The sequence below is a fragment of the Nymphaea colorata genome, chromosome 12 (genome assembly GCF_008831285.2).
Source record: "Nymphaea colorata isolate Beijing-Zhang1983 chromosome 12, ASM883128v2, whole genome shotgun sequence".
NCBI classification, from domain to species: Eukaryota; Viridiplantae; Streptophyta; class Magnoliopsida; order Nymphaeales; family Nymphaeaceae; genus Nymphaea; species Nymphaea colorata.
The window spans coordinates 15782422-15800807 of record NC_045149.1 but is presented as its reverse complement, the minus strand read 5'-3'; the positions used below and the strand labels follow the sequence as shown (position 1 = coordinate 15800807).

Here is an 18386-nt window from a genome sequence, read left to right as displayed (position 1 = left end):
GAACGGTTTTACGTTTCTAACGAAAGTTGGGTCAAAGTCTTCACACTTTTAATAAAAAATCAATGTTCTCTAAAATAATTTTAGAAGAAAAGTAGGCTGAGCAAGAACCACACCATTCGGTGGTTGAACGTGCATTGGCGGAGAATCTTGAAAATAAAAAAAACGGGCGCCTCGTCCCGTCCCCTTTGCAGCTCACAGTCACTGTTGGCGCAATTCTTCTTTCGCAATCGCGGGGGGTCGCCTCTCCACGGGTTTGGTCCCGGTCCGATCGTCTTATCTCACCAAATCCAGATCCGGATTCATATGAGAATAGTTTTGTTTGGGTGGTCAAAACTTGCTTTCTTCCGGGCCGGCCTCCTGGAATTGGGAAGACTTCCACATTTCAAAAGCGTGTGTTGGCTTGGCGGCCGTCCATTTGGTGCTGTACCTTCTACGGCCCCCAATTCTTCCCCGCGCTCGGAGCCAAGCCAAGCCGTTAGTTTAGGAAAGGAAGGAAACTCCACTCTCTCTCACCGGACCGGATATGCTTCCTCCTCTCTCTCTCCCCCGCCCCCTTAAATAAATGGCAGAGCAAGCGGAACGAACGAGAAAGCAAAAGATTTTCGATGAGCGAGGGGTTGAGGAGAGATTACCGTCTTCTGCAGCCGATCGGCCAAGGACGGTTCGGCAAGGTGTTCCGCTGCTTCCATCCGGAATCCGGCCAGTTTTTCGCCTGCAAGACCATCCACAAGAGTGCCATAACCGATCCTGTTGATCGGGAGTGCCTCGAGAAGGAGGTCAAGCTCCACAGGCTCGTCGGCGGACACCCCAATGTCGTCCACCTCCATGCCGTCCACGAGGACGATGAGTCGCTCCACCTGGTGATGGAGCTTTGTCGGTCGCCGGACCTCTTTGATCGCGTCTCCAAGCGCGTTCTCACCGAGACGGAGGCCGCGGCCGTGATGATGCAGCTCATGGAGGCCATCGCCCATTGCCACCGCCTGGGCGTCGCGCACCGCGATATCAAGCCGGACAACGTCCTGTTCGACGACCGGAACCGGCTCAAGCTTGCCGATTTCGGGTCGGCGGACTGCTTCCACGACGGGAAGGGGCTCCGGGAAATCGTCGGGACGCCGTACTACGTGGCTCCCGAGGTGCTTAGGTTGAAGGAATACAGCGAGAAGGTGGACGTCTGGAGCGCCGGGGTCATCCTCTACGTCCTCCTGGGCGGGGTTCCCCCTTTCTATGGCGACTCGCCGGTCGAGATCTTCGAATCCGTCCTTCGGGCGAACCTCAGGTTCCCCTCCAGGACCTTCCGCTCCGTCTCCCCTGCGGCCAAGGACCTGATTCGCAAGATGCTCTGCAAAGACGTTTCCAAACGATTCTCCGCCGAGCAAGTTCTGAGTGAGTCTCCTAGACTAGACAGACGTTTCTCTCTTCTTTCCTTTTTCATTTCTAGGGTTTTTAGGCAATCGAAAATCGCCCTTCATCGTATCCTCATGTCTCCTTCTTTCTTTAGCCGTTTGGACTGGCGATCGATGCCGGTTCTTTCGTGTTCCTTCCGCTTGCAATCGTTTGTTCAGTTCCGGGAGTTCCTTTTCTTTCATTTTTCAGAAACTGTGATTTCTTAAATAGTGCGAGAATATTATGTTTTTTCATAGTTTTCCTTTCTTCCTCATGTACAGGCCATCCGTGGATCACTAGCGGAGGGGAGCAGAACTCGGGGGCAGATCTTTCTTAAAAAGAGTCGCACCACTCAGAAAGAAGCTTTATTCAAGATGGTGTAGACGGCCGCCTCCTTCCATTTTTGTATATAAGTTTGCCCCTGTAAATTAGGCCTTCTATAGTGCGAGGGTTAGCTGTGGATACAGTATTGGGCATGCCAGGCGATGAATGCAGTCGATAGGAGAGAGACGTTCTCTTCTGTGATTCTTTTCTTTACAGTGCGGGAGCTTGTGTTGTTCTGGAGGACCCAGAGAGGATTTCTTTTCATTTTCTTTTTCCCTTCTTGACTTGAGAGATGAGTTTGTGTAAAAACTGAAAAAGAGAGCGAACTCATATGTACAACACGGAATAAAGATGCGTTGCCGAATATGTTTGGTCGATCCGAATCCCTCCTTCATTTTCATTTCCTTCGAGTAATTAATCAAAATCAGCCGTCGGTGCCAAGAATATCCGCAGTGCTTTGTTGTATGATGGAGAAGGAAAGAAGGAGAAGCGACCCCACCGTGCATTGCTTTTTCCCCACTTGATTCTTTTCTTCTGCACCATGTCTAAATAGAATGTATGCTTGGATTGCTAATTTATTCACTTCATCTACTCCGGCCGTATGGTCATGGAGTCCAGTAACATTAGTTGTTCTCTATCCAATACTTTGATGTTCGGGGACCTTTCACTACTAACTCGTGATTATTGTTAATCCTCCCCTGATTGCTTCATCGGCGGGGGGCCTGTTCGTTGCTGCACTGAGAGGAGAGGGAGACCTACCACATGTGGTGCTTTGGCTCCTTCCTTCTCGGCCACCTCACTGTGGGTCGGTTGGTCGGGGGCCGAACATTTTGTCAGTATATGAGACAAAGTGGAGAAAAGAAGAGGAGACTTTTAATATTGGGGAGGCCATGTGGAAGAAGGGAGGCTCATGGTTCGGTTTGTCTGGGAGCTGACGAGTGCGGCGATGTTACGGAGTGGTTCCGCTGCCACCGGATCCATTTAACTCTGAAAAGTTTTATAAGACCCATAAAGTAGTCTAGCTCCAGCCCCCTTTGAACAGTTGCTTGTCACAAGGTAGTCTGGTTTTTGAACCGTTTCTTGTAACATCACTCCACTCCACATGTTTGGAGAGCGAAGTGCAAGCCATTTCAGTATTAAAAAACATGCATTTTGTTTTTCACCTAAAGAAGATGAATAATTGTTATTTTAGTTGTTGTAACATATTAAATGATGTAAGAAGAATTCGACGGGCATCTTTTTTCAGAAGTATGATGGTGTGCATGACGAGGTGGGAGGGTATAACTCAGGTGGTTTCTTGCACGCAACGCCTGTCCCCGTCGGGCAAGCAACCAAACGGCCCGTCGTTGATGTTGAAGTAAAATTAATGCTACTTTTTTCCGCTTACCATAAAACCTGAATGTTATTGTTTCAAATGTCATGATTTTAACAAACTATGTTCTGTAACATTGTCATTTCTTTTTTCTACATGTTCTTCCAAAGTCATAAACGTGTTGTGCTTCTTCATGTGCCCAACCTAGAAACGCAAGCTTCTTTTTAAATATTCAAGCAGTATGCCGATGCTGTTTTGGAGGTAAAATGATATATTTTCAAAACAGTGTAAATATCCTGCCACCTCTTAGGTTTTCCACATACCAAAAATAGGCCGTATGCTGCTTTAAGCGGAGGGAAACGGAGACCCTGCCTTCGAGCACCGTTTTAATGCCCTTCTTGTCATCCATATCACACAAACCAAGTTTCAAAAACTAGTTAATTAAAAACAAACTAGGTTGACGCAAAACCTGGTTTTCACAAGATGTAGTTTTTTTAGTGTATCGTCTATGCTAACCAGTGTGGGCTTTGTCACCATGAATCATGATAGACTAACATGTTGTGATGATAGAAAAGCAACTAACTGACAAACAACTCTCTCTCTCTCTCTCTCTCTCACCCACACACTGCACACACATGCACACACACTCATGTGCATGCATACATGCAATAGACGGTAGTTGGTTGATGCGCTTAATTAGGTCCATGTTTTAGGAGACGCCAAACTATGGAAAGTATTTCGGTTTTTATTTTTCCAAACTACTAGTTCCAATTTTATTTTCAAACTTTTTCAAAGTGGCCCCAATTCAATGCATCTCAACAACAAGCCAAATGCCAGAGAACCAATATCCAGGAATCATTCTCGTCCGCTTCTTTAATTATCCACATGGATATGCCTAGCCAAAGCTGGTTAGAAAAGAGAAAACATGTCTTACCTAACCGACAACCGACTGACAGAGGCTTTCCTTGCCAGTTGCCACCCTTCATGGGAAAAGTATTCTAACTGAAGAACAGGATCGGCCTAACAGATGCAGGCTGCCAAACTCTAGCTTGTTTATCCGAAGGGGGAAGAAGCAAAAGACTGGTTACAGAATCCTGAAGCATTGTTGTCACTGTGGATGCTTAACTCGATCGTGATAGTTAATGGACGATCTAATGTGACATTTAACGACGAGTTTGGAGTGAAAGCCAGTTTTTGAAGCCATAAGTTGTGTTCGTCTCAGTTTCAGTTTCCTTGGCCATTCAATGTCTTGCGATGAAGGGATATCGGTTCGCCTTTTGATGTTTCTACTAGTTTAAACCCTAAGAACATGACACCGACAGAAGGCAGTTTCCCCGGTGGAATCGTAAGACATGCGTGCAAGTTTTCTTCTTTTTATGGACATCTTTTAGTATAAAAAGTGTAAACGAAAAACAGCATGATGAGTGGAGTAAAATATACCACACTGCCCCATCAGTGAGTTTTAATTCCTGGCCTCTAGTAGCGTTTCTCTCCGTCCTTCACATCCTTTTGAATCAACATAATCTGGGTAAAAAGTCAAGAATGCTCTGAAACTAGACTGCTTCAGAAACAAAACCAGTGGGGATGGTAGGGTTGCCACCAATATAATTTGGTTATTGTTCGGCGGGGCTTGACCACAAAGCTTGCGATGCTCCTTAGAACCCAGCCACCACAAAGCTTGCATCGCAGCTAAACTTATTTCATCCTTGATTCCAAAGCAATTTGGTTGTGTTACCACAGGACTCAACCATTGGTGCTGCAGTCTGAATCACGCTGCAGATCATTTGGATGGACCGATTGCAACAGTAGCTCAAGAACAGTTGCTCCAACTAAGATTCTCAGACAGAAGTTTTAGTACTTAAAAAGGTATTGACAAAACTACTTCAGACACAATAGTCCTACATCCAGTAACGTGCATACACCAGTCATGTGTGCAGCCCAACTCTACTGTAACCGCTACAGAGACAACTGGTCGAGTCTACCGGGTTGGCTTCACCTACAAGGGCCCGTCAGCTTTCAAAAATCCACCTCCCACAAGTGCTTGTCGTTGTCGCAGTCTCAGTAAACATACCTACGTGCCTATGTAGTCAAGCTAGTCTTTCACATTAGACCCAGCTACGTTTTCCATTGAGTCATCGCTTCAGTCACATTGATTGGGCTTGAATCGGTCCGTTAAAGCTTCTTCTGGAAAGGCAGTAAAAACCCATTTTGATAGCCAGCTCGAAGTTCATTCTTGCAAGTTCTACCAGCGGTCCAGCTGAGTGGGACAGCAACATCTGCTTCGTTGTGCTCTCAGATAGTTCCTCAGATACCCCGAAGCCCAAAGCTGAGTTATCAAAGCCTTGATCAGCTTCAGTTTCACATTGGGCATGAAAAGTGAAGCATCCCTTGTTCAAGATATACTACATAGAGGGCCAAGACAGAAGACCATCTAGCTATGTGACCGACAACTTTATAGCAACATGAAAAATTCCACCTCTCATTCAGGAAAAGGTGGCGAGAGAGGCTGAAAATTCATCCATGGCCGATGAGCAGTCCTGGCTGTGCAGGCCAGAAAGTAGAATGCATAGAAAAAGCCCTCCAACACAGATGGTCTCGAAGAAAAGAAAATTGCTTTGTTCTTATCCAATCACAACCTTTAGCCTGTTTCCTGCCCAAAAAACATGAAATTAACACAATTACAATTTTTGCTATGATACAGATGTACAACCCGTGGAATCAAGGAGATGCCCTCATGGATCAAGTGTGGCAGGCCTCTTGCTAGGCCGGGGACAGTCAATACTGCCCTGGGCATCCACATATTCTTCCTGAACAAATTAGAGATAACCAATCAATAACAAACATTGAAGAGAAAATTAAATGTAGAAGAATGGGCCATCCCTAATATATGTCTAAATTCTCAACGCAGTTAGACCCCAAAATATGCAAATGGCAATAGTTATGACAAGTATCAGCAAGTAATGCAGAAAACCCACTAAGTAGAGCTAATCGAAAGTGGAAACATGGCACCGTAGGATTAGACATGAGCAAAATGTGAAATCAGGCACAGATTCAACGCATACCTTGTCTGCAGTATCTGTATCCATATCAAACTTTTCACTCCATGAATGTGTTGAAGAAGATTCACCAGTAGCAGAAGGCTCCCGCCTGTTTATCTCATTGCTCGAACAAGGAGAATATGAAGGTGGAACAACACACTCTGAAGAGCTAATGCTTCTTTTTCTCAATGATGAGGATTCAGCAGTGGACTTCAAATCTTCATCCATCCTTGACGAACCAGGTTTGCACTGATCTCTTAGGTACGTTTGGTTCACTTTATCTCCATCATTAACTAAAACATGGTGCTTATCTGGGCAGCCCTGATTAATATGAAATGTAGGCACTTTCTGGTCTTGGCTTGAGCTAGAGGGAGAAACATTCCTTTTCACCAGGACTCTTGGAACACGTGTAGTTTCTGCAACAATGCATGAATTGTCCGCCACACCTTCATCCATGCCATTCATTTTAGCAGCTTGAGCTGCAGCATCCAATCCATCCATCATTGAGATTGCAGTCATTAAGCATTCCCTTGCTAAAGTTATGTCAACCACCGGCCTTGGATAATTATGACCAAGCTCCACTCCAGCAGCTCTAAGCACAGATGCTGGTGCATCCCATGGATGGTGGATCCACTCAGTAGGCAATCTAGCAAGCTCTGGCAGCCAATGCCTCACGTACTCTCCCTCTGGGTCATATTTGCAGCCTTGAACCTGCAGTAAAATAAGAAAGAGAATACTTGAATCAAACTAACAAGATTTGATTTGCTTGAAAATAAACTGCCTCATTGGGGAAGCACAAAATATACACATCCCTGCGACAGAAATCAGAGACAGTCCTCGCATGATATGCAAGTTGACCACAGACAAACTGGTCTCGTTTTTTATATGTTTAATAAATGATTTCTTACTGACTGCAGTCACACATATCCAGTTCATAGCTGTTGCTCACATCTGGTAGATCAAAGCTCAACCTAGATTCCACTTCCTAGAATTTCTCGACTTCAAACTTCAGATTTTATAAGATTTTGCTCTATTGCCAGTAGAACCTCCAAAATCATGCAATATATGAACATCTGGTTAGAACTTTTTTCATTTTATGTGCATGGAAGGAACACAAACAATGTCATTTACTAGTGCACCTACTAGTAGCTATGCCAAGGTCTGAACGTGCAACATGTAGCTTCTGGAGGTAATGAGGCTAATAAGTGTGAAGCTGATCAGGTTTCGATGTGCTAATTCTAAGCATATAACCTGGAAAGAACAATGTGGTCGAGCAAATATTTTTGCATACCTGTACATGAGTGAACCAGAAAAAATAATTACTTAAGAGGCCATTATAAAGCAAGAAACTATGGCAATAATTAAAAATCCCCACACCCAGTACAAGTGTGTTCATTGCTCTTCCAGTTTCTCACTTCTCGGGACACAAACTCATATTTACCTCATGCAAATGAGGGAAAACGTGAAAAAAAATCAGGTTCTCGCAATCAAATTATACCACTTGCTAAATCTTCTGCTGAGTGTCCTATTCTATTCATTATCGAACAAAGAACCATCTTACGTACATCAGATTTTGAGAACTGTCAGCCTTGCAGGAAATCATTGAAGCCCTTTATGTCCTTTCTCAGACATAACACTTTGGCCCAGGTTTATAGCTCTTTAGCTGGGCACATGCGGTCATCTCTGTAAGCATGTCTATGCTATCAAGTGTCCACTATTTTTTACATGAAATAAGATGCTTGCAGAGCCTAGAAACATTAAATCATTTAGTGCACTTGATTATTTCATAATCAACTTTTCAGCATTTTTTTTTTTGCAGTCACTTTGATGACCCACATCCCATGGTACAATCCAAATATGATGTATGTGTATCTTAAGATCCACATAATGTGAAATACATGCTAGAGCAACAATATCAGCATCTGAAAATTACCATGATCTACATTAGATGTAAATATGATTAAATGACCAGACATAGAAGAGTTTTTTTTTCTTTTCCAACTGTTTTAGAAATACGATTTCAGGAATTTTCAAAATTCTAAGAATCAGTAATAAGTTTTTATATCGTTAGTAAAAATGTTCGTGTTGCAATATTAATAAAAAACAGTAATTTTTATTGAACAGGTGTCAGTACCATATCCACTCCTACAGGCACAGACATGCAGGTCAGCTTAGGACAAAATCTTTATGTCTGAAACTATTTCCATTCAAATGTTAGTAAGAAGTATTAAATTTTATTAAACATGTACCGTCGTCCATATCCACACCTCCAGGCATGTCCTGCATGTCTTTGCTAAAGGCACAAGGCACATGACAACTATGGAACAGCCCATGCCATAGCCTTATTATTTTGGTACCAACACTACTGCAGCTGGAGGAAAAACAAAGCCAAAATGCTTCACATGGGTAATGCATTGGTGCCAACACGTGCAAGGAAGGAGACGCCAAAAATTCTACACATCGACGGCTTTTAATTTTATGGCTCCTAAATTGATGCTCAGTATAACAACCCGATCCACTCCTGGGCTTGCCCCTGGTTCGGTGGATCCCAACCCACCCCCTAGCAGTTTTGGCTCCAACCTTAAAAAGGCTAGGAACCAAGATTATCATCTCATTAATGACCCATTTTATAAGCCCTTGAAGATCCCTCACAATCTTCAATACGGAACTAAACTTATGGGGTGTTACAATCTACCCCCCTTAAGGCACACGCGTCCGCGCGTGTGGAACCCCAGGTCCGAGTGTTGAAACTGCTCTGATACCACTATAACAACTCGATCCACTCTTGGGCTCGGGCCCTTGGTTCGGCGGATCCCAACCCCCCCCCCCCCCCCCCTAACAGTTTCGGCAACCTTAAAAAGGCTAGGAACCAGGACTACCATCTCATTAATAACCCCCTTTATAAGCCATTGAAGATCCCTCACAATCTTCAATACGGAACTAAACTTATGGGGTGTTACACTCAGTTTTTAATTTCAAAGGTATAGGCTTATAGCAATTTTTGGATTGACGAACCAAAAGCCAGAGAAAGAAATTGCAAAGTGAGAAGCCAAGCATCTGAACATGCATTTCTCATTGTTTCGTGCAGTATTGCTGTTTGAGAAGGAACATAAATGAGAGTATGATATCCTCAAGAAAACTTAAGAAATAAAGGGGCAGATTTTTCCTTGTTCTTCTACAAAAGAGGGTGAGGTGAATGCAGTCTAGAATAGTTCCTGAAATGGTTTGTCAATGTCGAGCCATGAAAGTTGATCCCACAGTCAAAGGTTTTCAAAGAAAATATACCTCAGGTTCATCCATGCGATCAAGTTCATGGCCATCAGGTAGACTTCCAGAGATATATTGCCAACCAAGGATGTCACTTTCCAAGTCAGCATCCAAAAGTGTGTCCCAGAAGTACTTCATCCCCCATGTCCAAGGAAGCTGAAGAAACTTCACACAGAAACTCGAGACAATCACTCTGATTCTATTGTGTATCCAACCAGTTGCCCATAGTTCCCTCATACCTGCATCAACTAGTGGATATCCTGTTCTCCCCTGCCGCCAAAGCTTGAAAAGGCCCTCATCATATCGCCATGGGAAATGTCTTAAGTTTTCCATTAATGACTTCTCATAAGTGAATGGAAAATTAAAGCATATATAACGTGAGTACTCCCTCAGCCCAATTGCCCTGAGAAAGAAATTCACACTCTCCTCTGCAGAAGAATTTCCTTCTTTCACCCACAACACTTGCTTCATCCATACGCGCTGGTAAACTTTTCTTATACTTAATTCTCCAAAATGTATATATGGTGACAACAGTGAGGTTGTGGCTCCTTCTACCTTCTGCCTGTGTATGGAATAATCTTTCAAGCGTTCAGAAAGGAATTCATCAAGTGTCTTGTCTGCATTGCTCCAACCAGGAGACCACCCTCTACTCAACAGTGCATTACTAGATTTCTCAGATTCATCTTCCAGACCTAGCTCCTCAATTGTAGAGCTCTGAACAGGTCCTGCCATGGATATGATTCATTGAACAAATGTTAGACAACTTTGAAACAATTCACAAAGCACTAAAGACAGTACGATGAACCTACATTCATACAATTAGAAAAGGCTTATCTGCCAGAGAACAAGCAAAAAAGTTCACCTTGAAGAGATTTTGTTCAGAAGAAAAAACCTAAATTAAATTAAAGGAATAGGAAAGTATGACAGAAGGTGAGAAGATGTCATTAGCAATTAAAGGGACAAAATTTCAAATGAGTTGCAGGATTTTCCGCTTTATAGGTTTAAGCAAGTCACGCTGTATCAGCTGTTGTCTCAACATTTCCACAACCAAGAAATTTGACACAAATCCAGGATATGAAACTCATTTGTGAAGCTGTAAAGAAAAAGTTAGCTAGTTTTCAGCAGACCATCAGGAGAAGTCTGACAATAAAAATGAAGTCAGCATAGAGTAGCTGCGCAAGAGACTCCACAATATGGCCTTTTCTTCTTATACTAGAAAAGATCATGGAGTCCAGAATCTCTCATGTTAACAAACTTGGGGACAACTAATTCCCTACAAATAAAATGCTGCCAAACAGAGGTACAGTTTCATGGTGAATAGATGGAGGACCAACACATTTACAAGGCAAAATCATTGCAAGAATTTCTCCAAATCTTTTATTTGAAGATGGGATATAGAAACAGAAAAACAATAGAAGAATGAAAACCAAACAAGCAGGAAGCAATGTAATATGAGAACTTCCTATCAGCCCGCCATGCCCATGTGTCATCCGCTCCGTAGGTACTTATCATATGGCCCATTCGACTTTCAGAATCCACACAAAAAGTATATAATTCTTACAACATATTTTTCACATATAATTGTTAGTCAGTAATCTTCGACATATTTTCAGCCTTGTGTTTAATGGAAACCTACACGTTGATGTCTAAAACATTTTCCAAATTTAATGTATTTGTATATTTTATGTCCTCACATCCAATTGTTATAGGGTTGCCATGTTGTATCATCCATGCCTTTTTGATAACTTGTACTGACATCCATATCAATGTGGTGTAAGGAAGGAGTGGGAGAGTAGGGGTGAGAGAGAGCAACCAACCTGCTGCTAGCACCAAATTCCTTGGAGGAAGAAGTGTGATTGGTTCAGTTGACATGTTCATGCACTTGCTCCAGTAGGCTTCAAATGTGGTAAAAGCATGTCCTGTTTCATCATGTACTTCCCAAGGTTCATACAGAAGATCTGCATTAAAGCTGTGGACATGGATCCCAAGCTCTGCAAGTTTCTGTTTTACTTTATGATCTCTAACAATGGAAATAGGATCTGTAATGACAAGAAAACACAATTAATGAACTGCTTGCACAAGCCTGAGGTCACAAAGGCATATCAGCAACTACAAGAATGGGATTTTAATAAAGAAGCACACAAATAACTGGCTAAATCGCCAATTCTTGAGCTAACATTGAATTAAAGCAAGAAGATGCCAAGAGGTTAGGAGCCTAAATAGAAGAGTACATCGAGTTATCCAATTAGATCCTTCCTGCTACTCATCTTCTCAGTAGCATTTTAATTTTTTGCTTGCTTCACTAGGAATATCAAGGAGTCATGCTTGAGTACTTTTATTTGTTTCATGCCACTACTAAGAGAGAGTAATGATGCTTAAACGTGCCGTAACATAAAATTACATTAGCTAGTCCAATTATGTATCAATTTAAATGTTTTAAAGTAACAAACCGAAAAAGAAAAATTCTTCTAAAGCTTCACATTTTTCGTTAGGATTCATAGAAGATTAATGAAGGCTTGAAGTTCAGGCACATTCTCCCAAGGCAGTAAGGAGAGATAAAGTCCTCTAAATGAAGATGGCAGTTTAATGCACAGACGTTACGGCATTTAGCATTTTAGCAATATCAGGCAGTATAGGAAATGAGCTACACCTAAGCATAAGACATAACAATCTGCTAAAATGCACTATACTCAAAGGCCCTGAACAAAACAAACATTTTTCGTTAGCATACCAAGTAATGTCTTTTGCTTGAATCATTGAAAGCATTGTAATCTATAGCAAAATAACACAACTTTTTCCTGTATAAAGCTTCCGCCTATAAAAAAATTTTTGGCAGAAACACGTTATGAAGAGGAAACCTTGCAGTCAATCATGTGCCTGTCTAGACACGTAAAACCGTTGTCGTTCTAACATCATATGCGTTTTAGACAAGATTTTAACAGATTTTGCTATGTACACTTTGCAGCTTTCCTTGACCCTCGGTCCTAAGCTACAAGGACCATGGTGAAGAGATTGTGGGAAGAACTCCTGAGAAAAAAGATCCTACCAAATAAAAACATAAGTTACAATTGTACTTTTAACTTCATCCTGAGAGCAGCGCAACGACTGTAAAGAATACCATCGGTTTCCTGCAGTTGTTTCACAGGAACAAGGAGAACCTAGCTAGCAGGTGGGAGACGGGGGTGTGTGGGTGTGGTAGGACTGAAAATCTAGGTAGGTAACGTGGGGATACTGTCTTCCTGCCGGGCACGTTCTGCACTGGAGAGTTTTCAAGTCATAAAAGCCCGCATGAAATCTAAAGCTTCACTCGCACGATCACCATCAATTGGGCTCCTAACCGAAGCTCCAAACTGGAGCTCCTACATAGAAGAAATTCCACGGCATGCAAGCTATTCGGAAATGGCAAAATCCATCAGCCAGACATTCAGAAAGATCTCTACCCTATACGGAATCGACCAGTTATGAGTGAAATGCGAAATGAAGCAAGCACAGAAAACCACAAAAATGCAACATACCGTAAAGATGGTTATACACAACTTGATTTGCACCAACGGCTCTAGCACAACCCACAAGTGCTTCAAAAGAATCTTCCGCTTTTATCATCACAAGACGCGCGCCAAGGGATTTCAAGGACTGATCCAAATGAAGCAGAGACTGCTTCAACCACCATCTTGAAACTCGACCAGGTATGAATTGCCCCTCCTCTTTGGGGCACCATATATAAACGGGAAGAACGCTTCCAGCTCTAGCAGCAGCGGCCAGAGCAGGGTTGTCCTCAACCCGAAGATCCCTCCGAAACCAAACAACAGATTTACAAGGAGTACCCATATTCAACAACCGAACTCTGCAAGACTTTGAAGCTCGTATAAAATCTTGCGCTCGGTATAACGTTACAACAAATTTACAAGAAGTGACTAAAGGAAAACCAGCTTATAGAATCTAAACATTTAAGAAAGCTTTCTCCTCGACACAACTCAGTGACTCTCGATAACCTCCAAGCAAACTTCAATACTTCCATCACAAACAAAAAGGCCGAGACTGATAAGTCCCATCCGGCGCATGGGAACTACTGACAAGGGATAGGCTTCTTAAGTGTTCTCGGCTCTCACAATGGAGGATCATAAATTTAATCTGAAGAGAAAAGCGCCCTTGTCAAATCGTATACTCTTCTCTGCAGAGTAAAAAGACTGAGCCAAGTCAATCCAATCGATGGGAAGGCCCTCCATCGACAGACTTGCCTAGACAACGGAGTTGGAACCCCCAACACCTCAACAGAGGAGGGTGGAGGGAATATAAGAAGGGCACCGAGATCTCACGCGTCCTCTCTCAGAAAAGCAAGTACGAGATCGACGGAATCTTTGAAGGAAAAGAATAATAATGAGGAGGTTGGGGAAGAGAAGGAAATTAAACACTGTTCATGTGATAGCCATGAATGAAGACATATGAGAAAGGCAAAAAACCAAAGATGAAAAAATCCAAATTGGAAAATCGGTGCCCTAACAGAAAAAGGCTAGATTCACTTCCCCACCTTGCTCGCAGAAAACAGGTCCCTTTCTCTGCCATGGTCACACTCTCGCTCTTCGCCAATTTTCCTCTTCCTTCCAGGAAACAAGATTTTATCGCCTTCTGATACTCGTTTTTTATTGTCTTACCGTGGTAGATTCCCGTTTCACGTGTGTCTCTAAACAGTCTCTCGGTGTCTCTCTCCTTCACTCTTTCAAGCATCCATTTAGCATCCTGACATTAGTTAGTTAATTAATTTAGTTAACAAGTGTCCTTTATACGTTTTGTTGCTTCAAGTTTACCTTTCTATTTTGTGCTTTTTTTTTTATAGTATATTTGCTTTTCAAACTCAATCTTCATTCACCTTTTTCTCCTTTATTATTTTTTTCTTCACTTGCCTTTTTTATAAAAGGCTGTGTTGTTTGAAGGCGGTAACTAACTTGTGTCTTTTTAGTGGCGTATTTATAAGAAGTGCAATAACGAAGTCTTCAAGAGCAACTTCTCATTGCCACGACATGCCTTATGTAGAGTGATGTGCATTTTATTATTTGATTAGGACACCGTCTTTCGCTTATTGATATTTTTTGCAGTTTGTTCTTTTAAGTCCTTAAGTTTTATTTTGCATTTCCATTTTATCAGATATCTCTTTTTGTAGGGAGGGATAATCCATTTTAGGTCGTTTACTCTCCAACAAAATTGTCACATTTATGTTGGAGAATACTTGTTTCCGGACCAAACTTTTTGGCGAGAATTAAAAGGAAATAAGAAGTGTCGAGCTTAATCGATTAGTTTTAAAATGAGAAATCAGAGTTTTTTTTCCTTTTTCCCGTTACGTTGACTTTACTAATTTTGCCATGCGTACGCAAATGATCGAGCTGAACATTAGAATTAGAATGCCACACTTAGCATGCCAGGGCCAAAGGAGATGCTGTCCAAGTTCAAACTTCAAAGTGCCCACTTAGTTTCATGGGAAAATCAAGAGTATTTCTATCTTCTTGTTTAATCTGCCCCGTTCTCCCAAACTATGAACAAATGGCAATAAGTTAGATTACTGAATTGAAAGCAGTCTTTTATGTACCGGCAAATTCGTTTGATTTGAGTCCATTAACAGAAAACCGTTATTGTTACTTTTTTATTATTTAGGTCAAGAGCGCACGTGAAGGTGAATACTTAAATAATATTTCGTTTAACTTCGTAAGCGAGATAAATGTCGTTTTCCCGTGGTTTTGGCTCTCTATCTGACTACTAAGACTGCAAGTGGTACGCGGGTTTGAAGGGGAGAGACCAGCTTTAACCCCTCGCACTCCGTTGTCAATCACCGAGAAAATCTTGCAGACTTAACAATTGACCTCCACAACTTGAATTTATTTTGGCTCCTATAACTCCATATATCTACAATAAGCAAGGTGCTAGCCTTTTGTGATTTCGGTTCGCGATAACAGAAGAAGATGGCTTTCCAAAGTTACCGGCTTGCGATAACAGCGTCAACCAAATAAGGTGGCTCCACCAACTTCAAGCAGTCGAAATGGCTGTGGCACCTAAAAGGCATGTACCCTTTAGCTTTATGTGAGAAATGAGTGTGAAAGATCTTCCCATTTTTTTCTCAAATATGTGCAAGAAATCTTCTCCTGCTTCCGCTCTCTGCAAATAAAAAACGTCTTAGCGTCAAGAAACAGTAATTACTCGTAAGCAGGCTGCACAGAAAATGTAGGAGATGCTGCTGGTGAAAAAATTATTAACAGGAGCAGACATGGCTCGTAGTGGCCGAGATTGCCGAGGTGCCCTTCCCCCGAATTGCTGCTACCACTTGTGGTGGAGGCAGCAGATGACCTGCCGAATTCCCTAAGCCCTTCTCTCCGACTCCCACAAACCAACGATGCCCAGACATTAAACTGCTCCCTCCACCCGTGCTTCTGCTTAAGAATGGACCTGAAATGCTCCACTTAGCGTCGAAGCATGCATGGCGCAGATACAGTTAATAAAGAACTGCACTGATTCGAATACAGTCTAACATATACGCATTGGTGACATTGTTTTAGAAAATTTGTTTTGAACTGATTTTTACCCATCTTAGTTCGACAGGCCTACTTGAAATTAAACGATAAAACAGCGACGAATTATTTAGAAAATGTTTATATTCGACAAAATAAATAAGAATAGTAAAAAAGGACAAGTGTGTTTCCTGACAACATTAACCATCTAATTTATATGGTTTGTTATAACCAAACATTTTTGGTTTTCTTTTTTCTTTTCATGTAGTTTGTCTTAGAAAGAAAAAAAAGGAGGAAAATGGAGGTGGCTTGGTGGGGGCTCCTCCTGTCATGTTGCTTGAGGTTGAGCTTCTAAATGAAAAAGATGGACAGCACATGGGTTTCTAGGCTCTTCTAGAGCAGTCTGTAGACTCTGTACCGAATAAGATAAGGGGGAAGTAATTAACCGTCGAGAAGGACTGGTAAATAGAACGTGAGTACGCACTGTGGAATCGACTATACACAGTGCTCACGTCCTTATCACGTGGAAGATAAGATCCCGCCTCCGAAGAAGGTCTGCGAATGGGTCGAACCTGGTACAAACCATCTTTGTCAACTTCTCTACCTTGTAATTGAAACTGATATCGACCCAACTGTCGATCTATGTAGTCATAAACCTCCCCAATTCGATCGAGCCGCCTCAGTTTCTAACATCACAAGAGGTGTATACATATGCTTGCTGCATATTGACCTTCGGGACGATGACATGTGAGTAGCTCACTCTGATACCAATGGCGGAAATACACATTTAGCTCAGGGTGCGGTCGAGTTGTACCCATCTTGAGGTGAACAGTTCCGAACGTATGTTTGGGGTTCAGGGAGCGGATCACTTGTCCGGTGACTGTTGTCATCTTATATCCAAGTGCCCTTCTATCTCCAAACACCTCTTTCGGGCTCCAGATTCATCCTTTCAAATTGGATAAATTGATTTGTCAAATTCTGTACTATTGTGTTCATCTGCCGTCATCTCTTTGCTCATCAATCCAGCTGCTAACTGTCCCGATCAATGAGATATTCGAGTGCCTTCTTTTGTTTTGTTTCTACAAAAGTGTTGTGCATTAGGTGAGTTCCAGAACATTGTGTAGTGACTAAAAGAGAAAAGGACTCAAACTACTCAGTTTCTGTGGCGACAAGAGGACACATGCCTCACTTAGATTTGGAGAAGATTAAGTTGCATTGAATTCTGAAGGTTTAAATTTGCATTGAGTTTTTGTTATTGTCATTACAAAATATGAACAACACCCGTCCGCCCGAAAATTCCCTTCTGAAATGGCCGTCTCTCTGTGTCTGTCTACGGCCGTCTCCACAGAAGAAATTACTTGCACGCAACTCCATATACTTACTTGTCAGGAAGGAAAATTAGAAGAGACAAGGCGCTAGTTGCCAACTTGACAGTAATTAGAATATTGGTAGTTTTCTTTACAGTGAGATCAAGCCTCAGAATCGGAAAATAGTTTGTCGGTTACAAAGGGAAAAAAAATTATTTTCTCCAGCATCAAGCCACCACCGAGAAGAAATGATATTATCCGGCCACCGTGGAAAGGAAATGATTTTATGGCATGCAAGCTACAGGGCACCCTTCTTTACTTTTCCTTTGAGAATCAAGAGGCACAGGTATTCCGAACTGCGAGTTGACGGGGCTCTGCCACGCCCTGCGCTATGATGCCCTTTAGTTTCATTTTCTCATGAATATTATAGTGCAGCCAAGCAACTTGCTCATTCTTCCTTCCCTAATCATGAAGGGGGCAGCTGCTGTTCCGATCCATCTCCATTGAGCAAGTTGGCCACGACGGACGGTCGACAATATTCCTGCAAATCTTTCCTCTCGGAGTCAGGCCCGCTTGTGGATAAGAAGTGTGGAGACCCCACAAAGGGGATGACAACCAATGACAGTCCATATTTTGATTTGGTGCGGCTAACGCTTGCGGCCACCCTCGGAGGATGAGAGTGAGAGAAAGAAGATGGGCTCGATCTGCATGCATGTGATTGGGCCAGCTTTTCTAGACAGTTCGTGAGAGGGAGCCCCACGCTCCATATATTTTGAACATTCTGCAATTCAAGTTGTTGATCCAACTGCTGAGGTAACCTTGCAGAACTCAGTACATGTGACTCGATCGCATATTCTCTCTATCTCTCTCATGGGGGCCAGGAAGTTTCTAGGTCCTGTCTTGTGAATCCCATACACAGTGATGATGATCAATGAGAGGCCATCTGACTTTGACATTCATGATTAATAGGCACACATAATTGCAATGATAAGGTACTTAACGCGCGGAGTCCCACTTTTGGAGGTCTGGAAACTTCTCTTTAGATAAGGCCGACAATTGTTCCCCACCTCTCCATTGGGAAAAGAGAACTTGAAACTGAGAGAGCAATCAGACCAAAATCTTCGCAAACCACAGGCAGATCAGGTGTCACGTGTAAGATTATTTAAAATATCTGCACTCTGCTTGCTTGGCTCACACTTAGATGCGGTTATATTTCATCACTTATCATCCCAATCTCGAAGTTTGCTCGATACCAAACAAA

At 42.4% G+C, this 18386-nt stretch overlaps 2 protein-coding genes across 2 annotated transcripts; one reads left to right on the top strand and one right to left on the bottom strand.

Moving 5' to 3' along the window:
- The first annotated feature begins 442 nt into the window (after positions 1–442).
- LOC116265358 (phosphoenolpyruvate carboxylase kinase 1-like) lies at positions 443–2086 on the top strand. Its single transcript, XM_031645920.2, has 2 exons — positions 443–1383; positions 1665–2086. Exons 1-2 carry the CDS (start codon positions 606–608, stop codon positions 1718–1720), a joined length of 834 nt encoding a protein of 277 aa, XP_031501780.1. The 5' UTR covers positions 443–605; the 3' UTR covers positions 1721–2086.
- Positions 2087–5482: 3396 nt separating this feature from the next.
- Positions 5483–13935, bottom strand: LOC116265357 (cryptochrome-1). The gene is made up of 5 exons (XM_031645919.2): positions 12840–13935; positions 11142–11363; positions 9343–10049; positions 6082–6768; positions 5483–5826 (listed from the first exon to the last, which is right to left on the bottom strand). Exons 1-5 carry the CDS (start codon positions 13150–13152, stop codon positions 5752–5754), a joined length of 2004 nt encoding a protein of 667 aa, XP_031501779.1. The 5' UTR covers positions 13153–13935; the 3' UTR covers positions 5483–5751.
- Positions 13936–18386: the final 4451 nt, after the last annotated feature.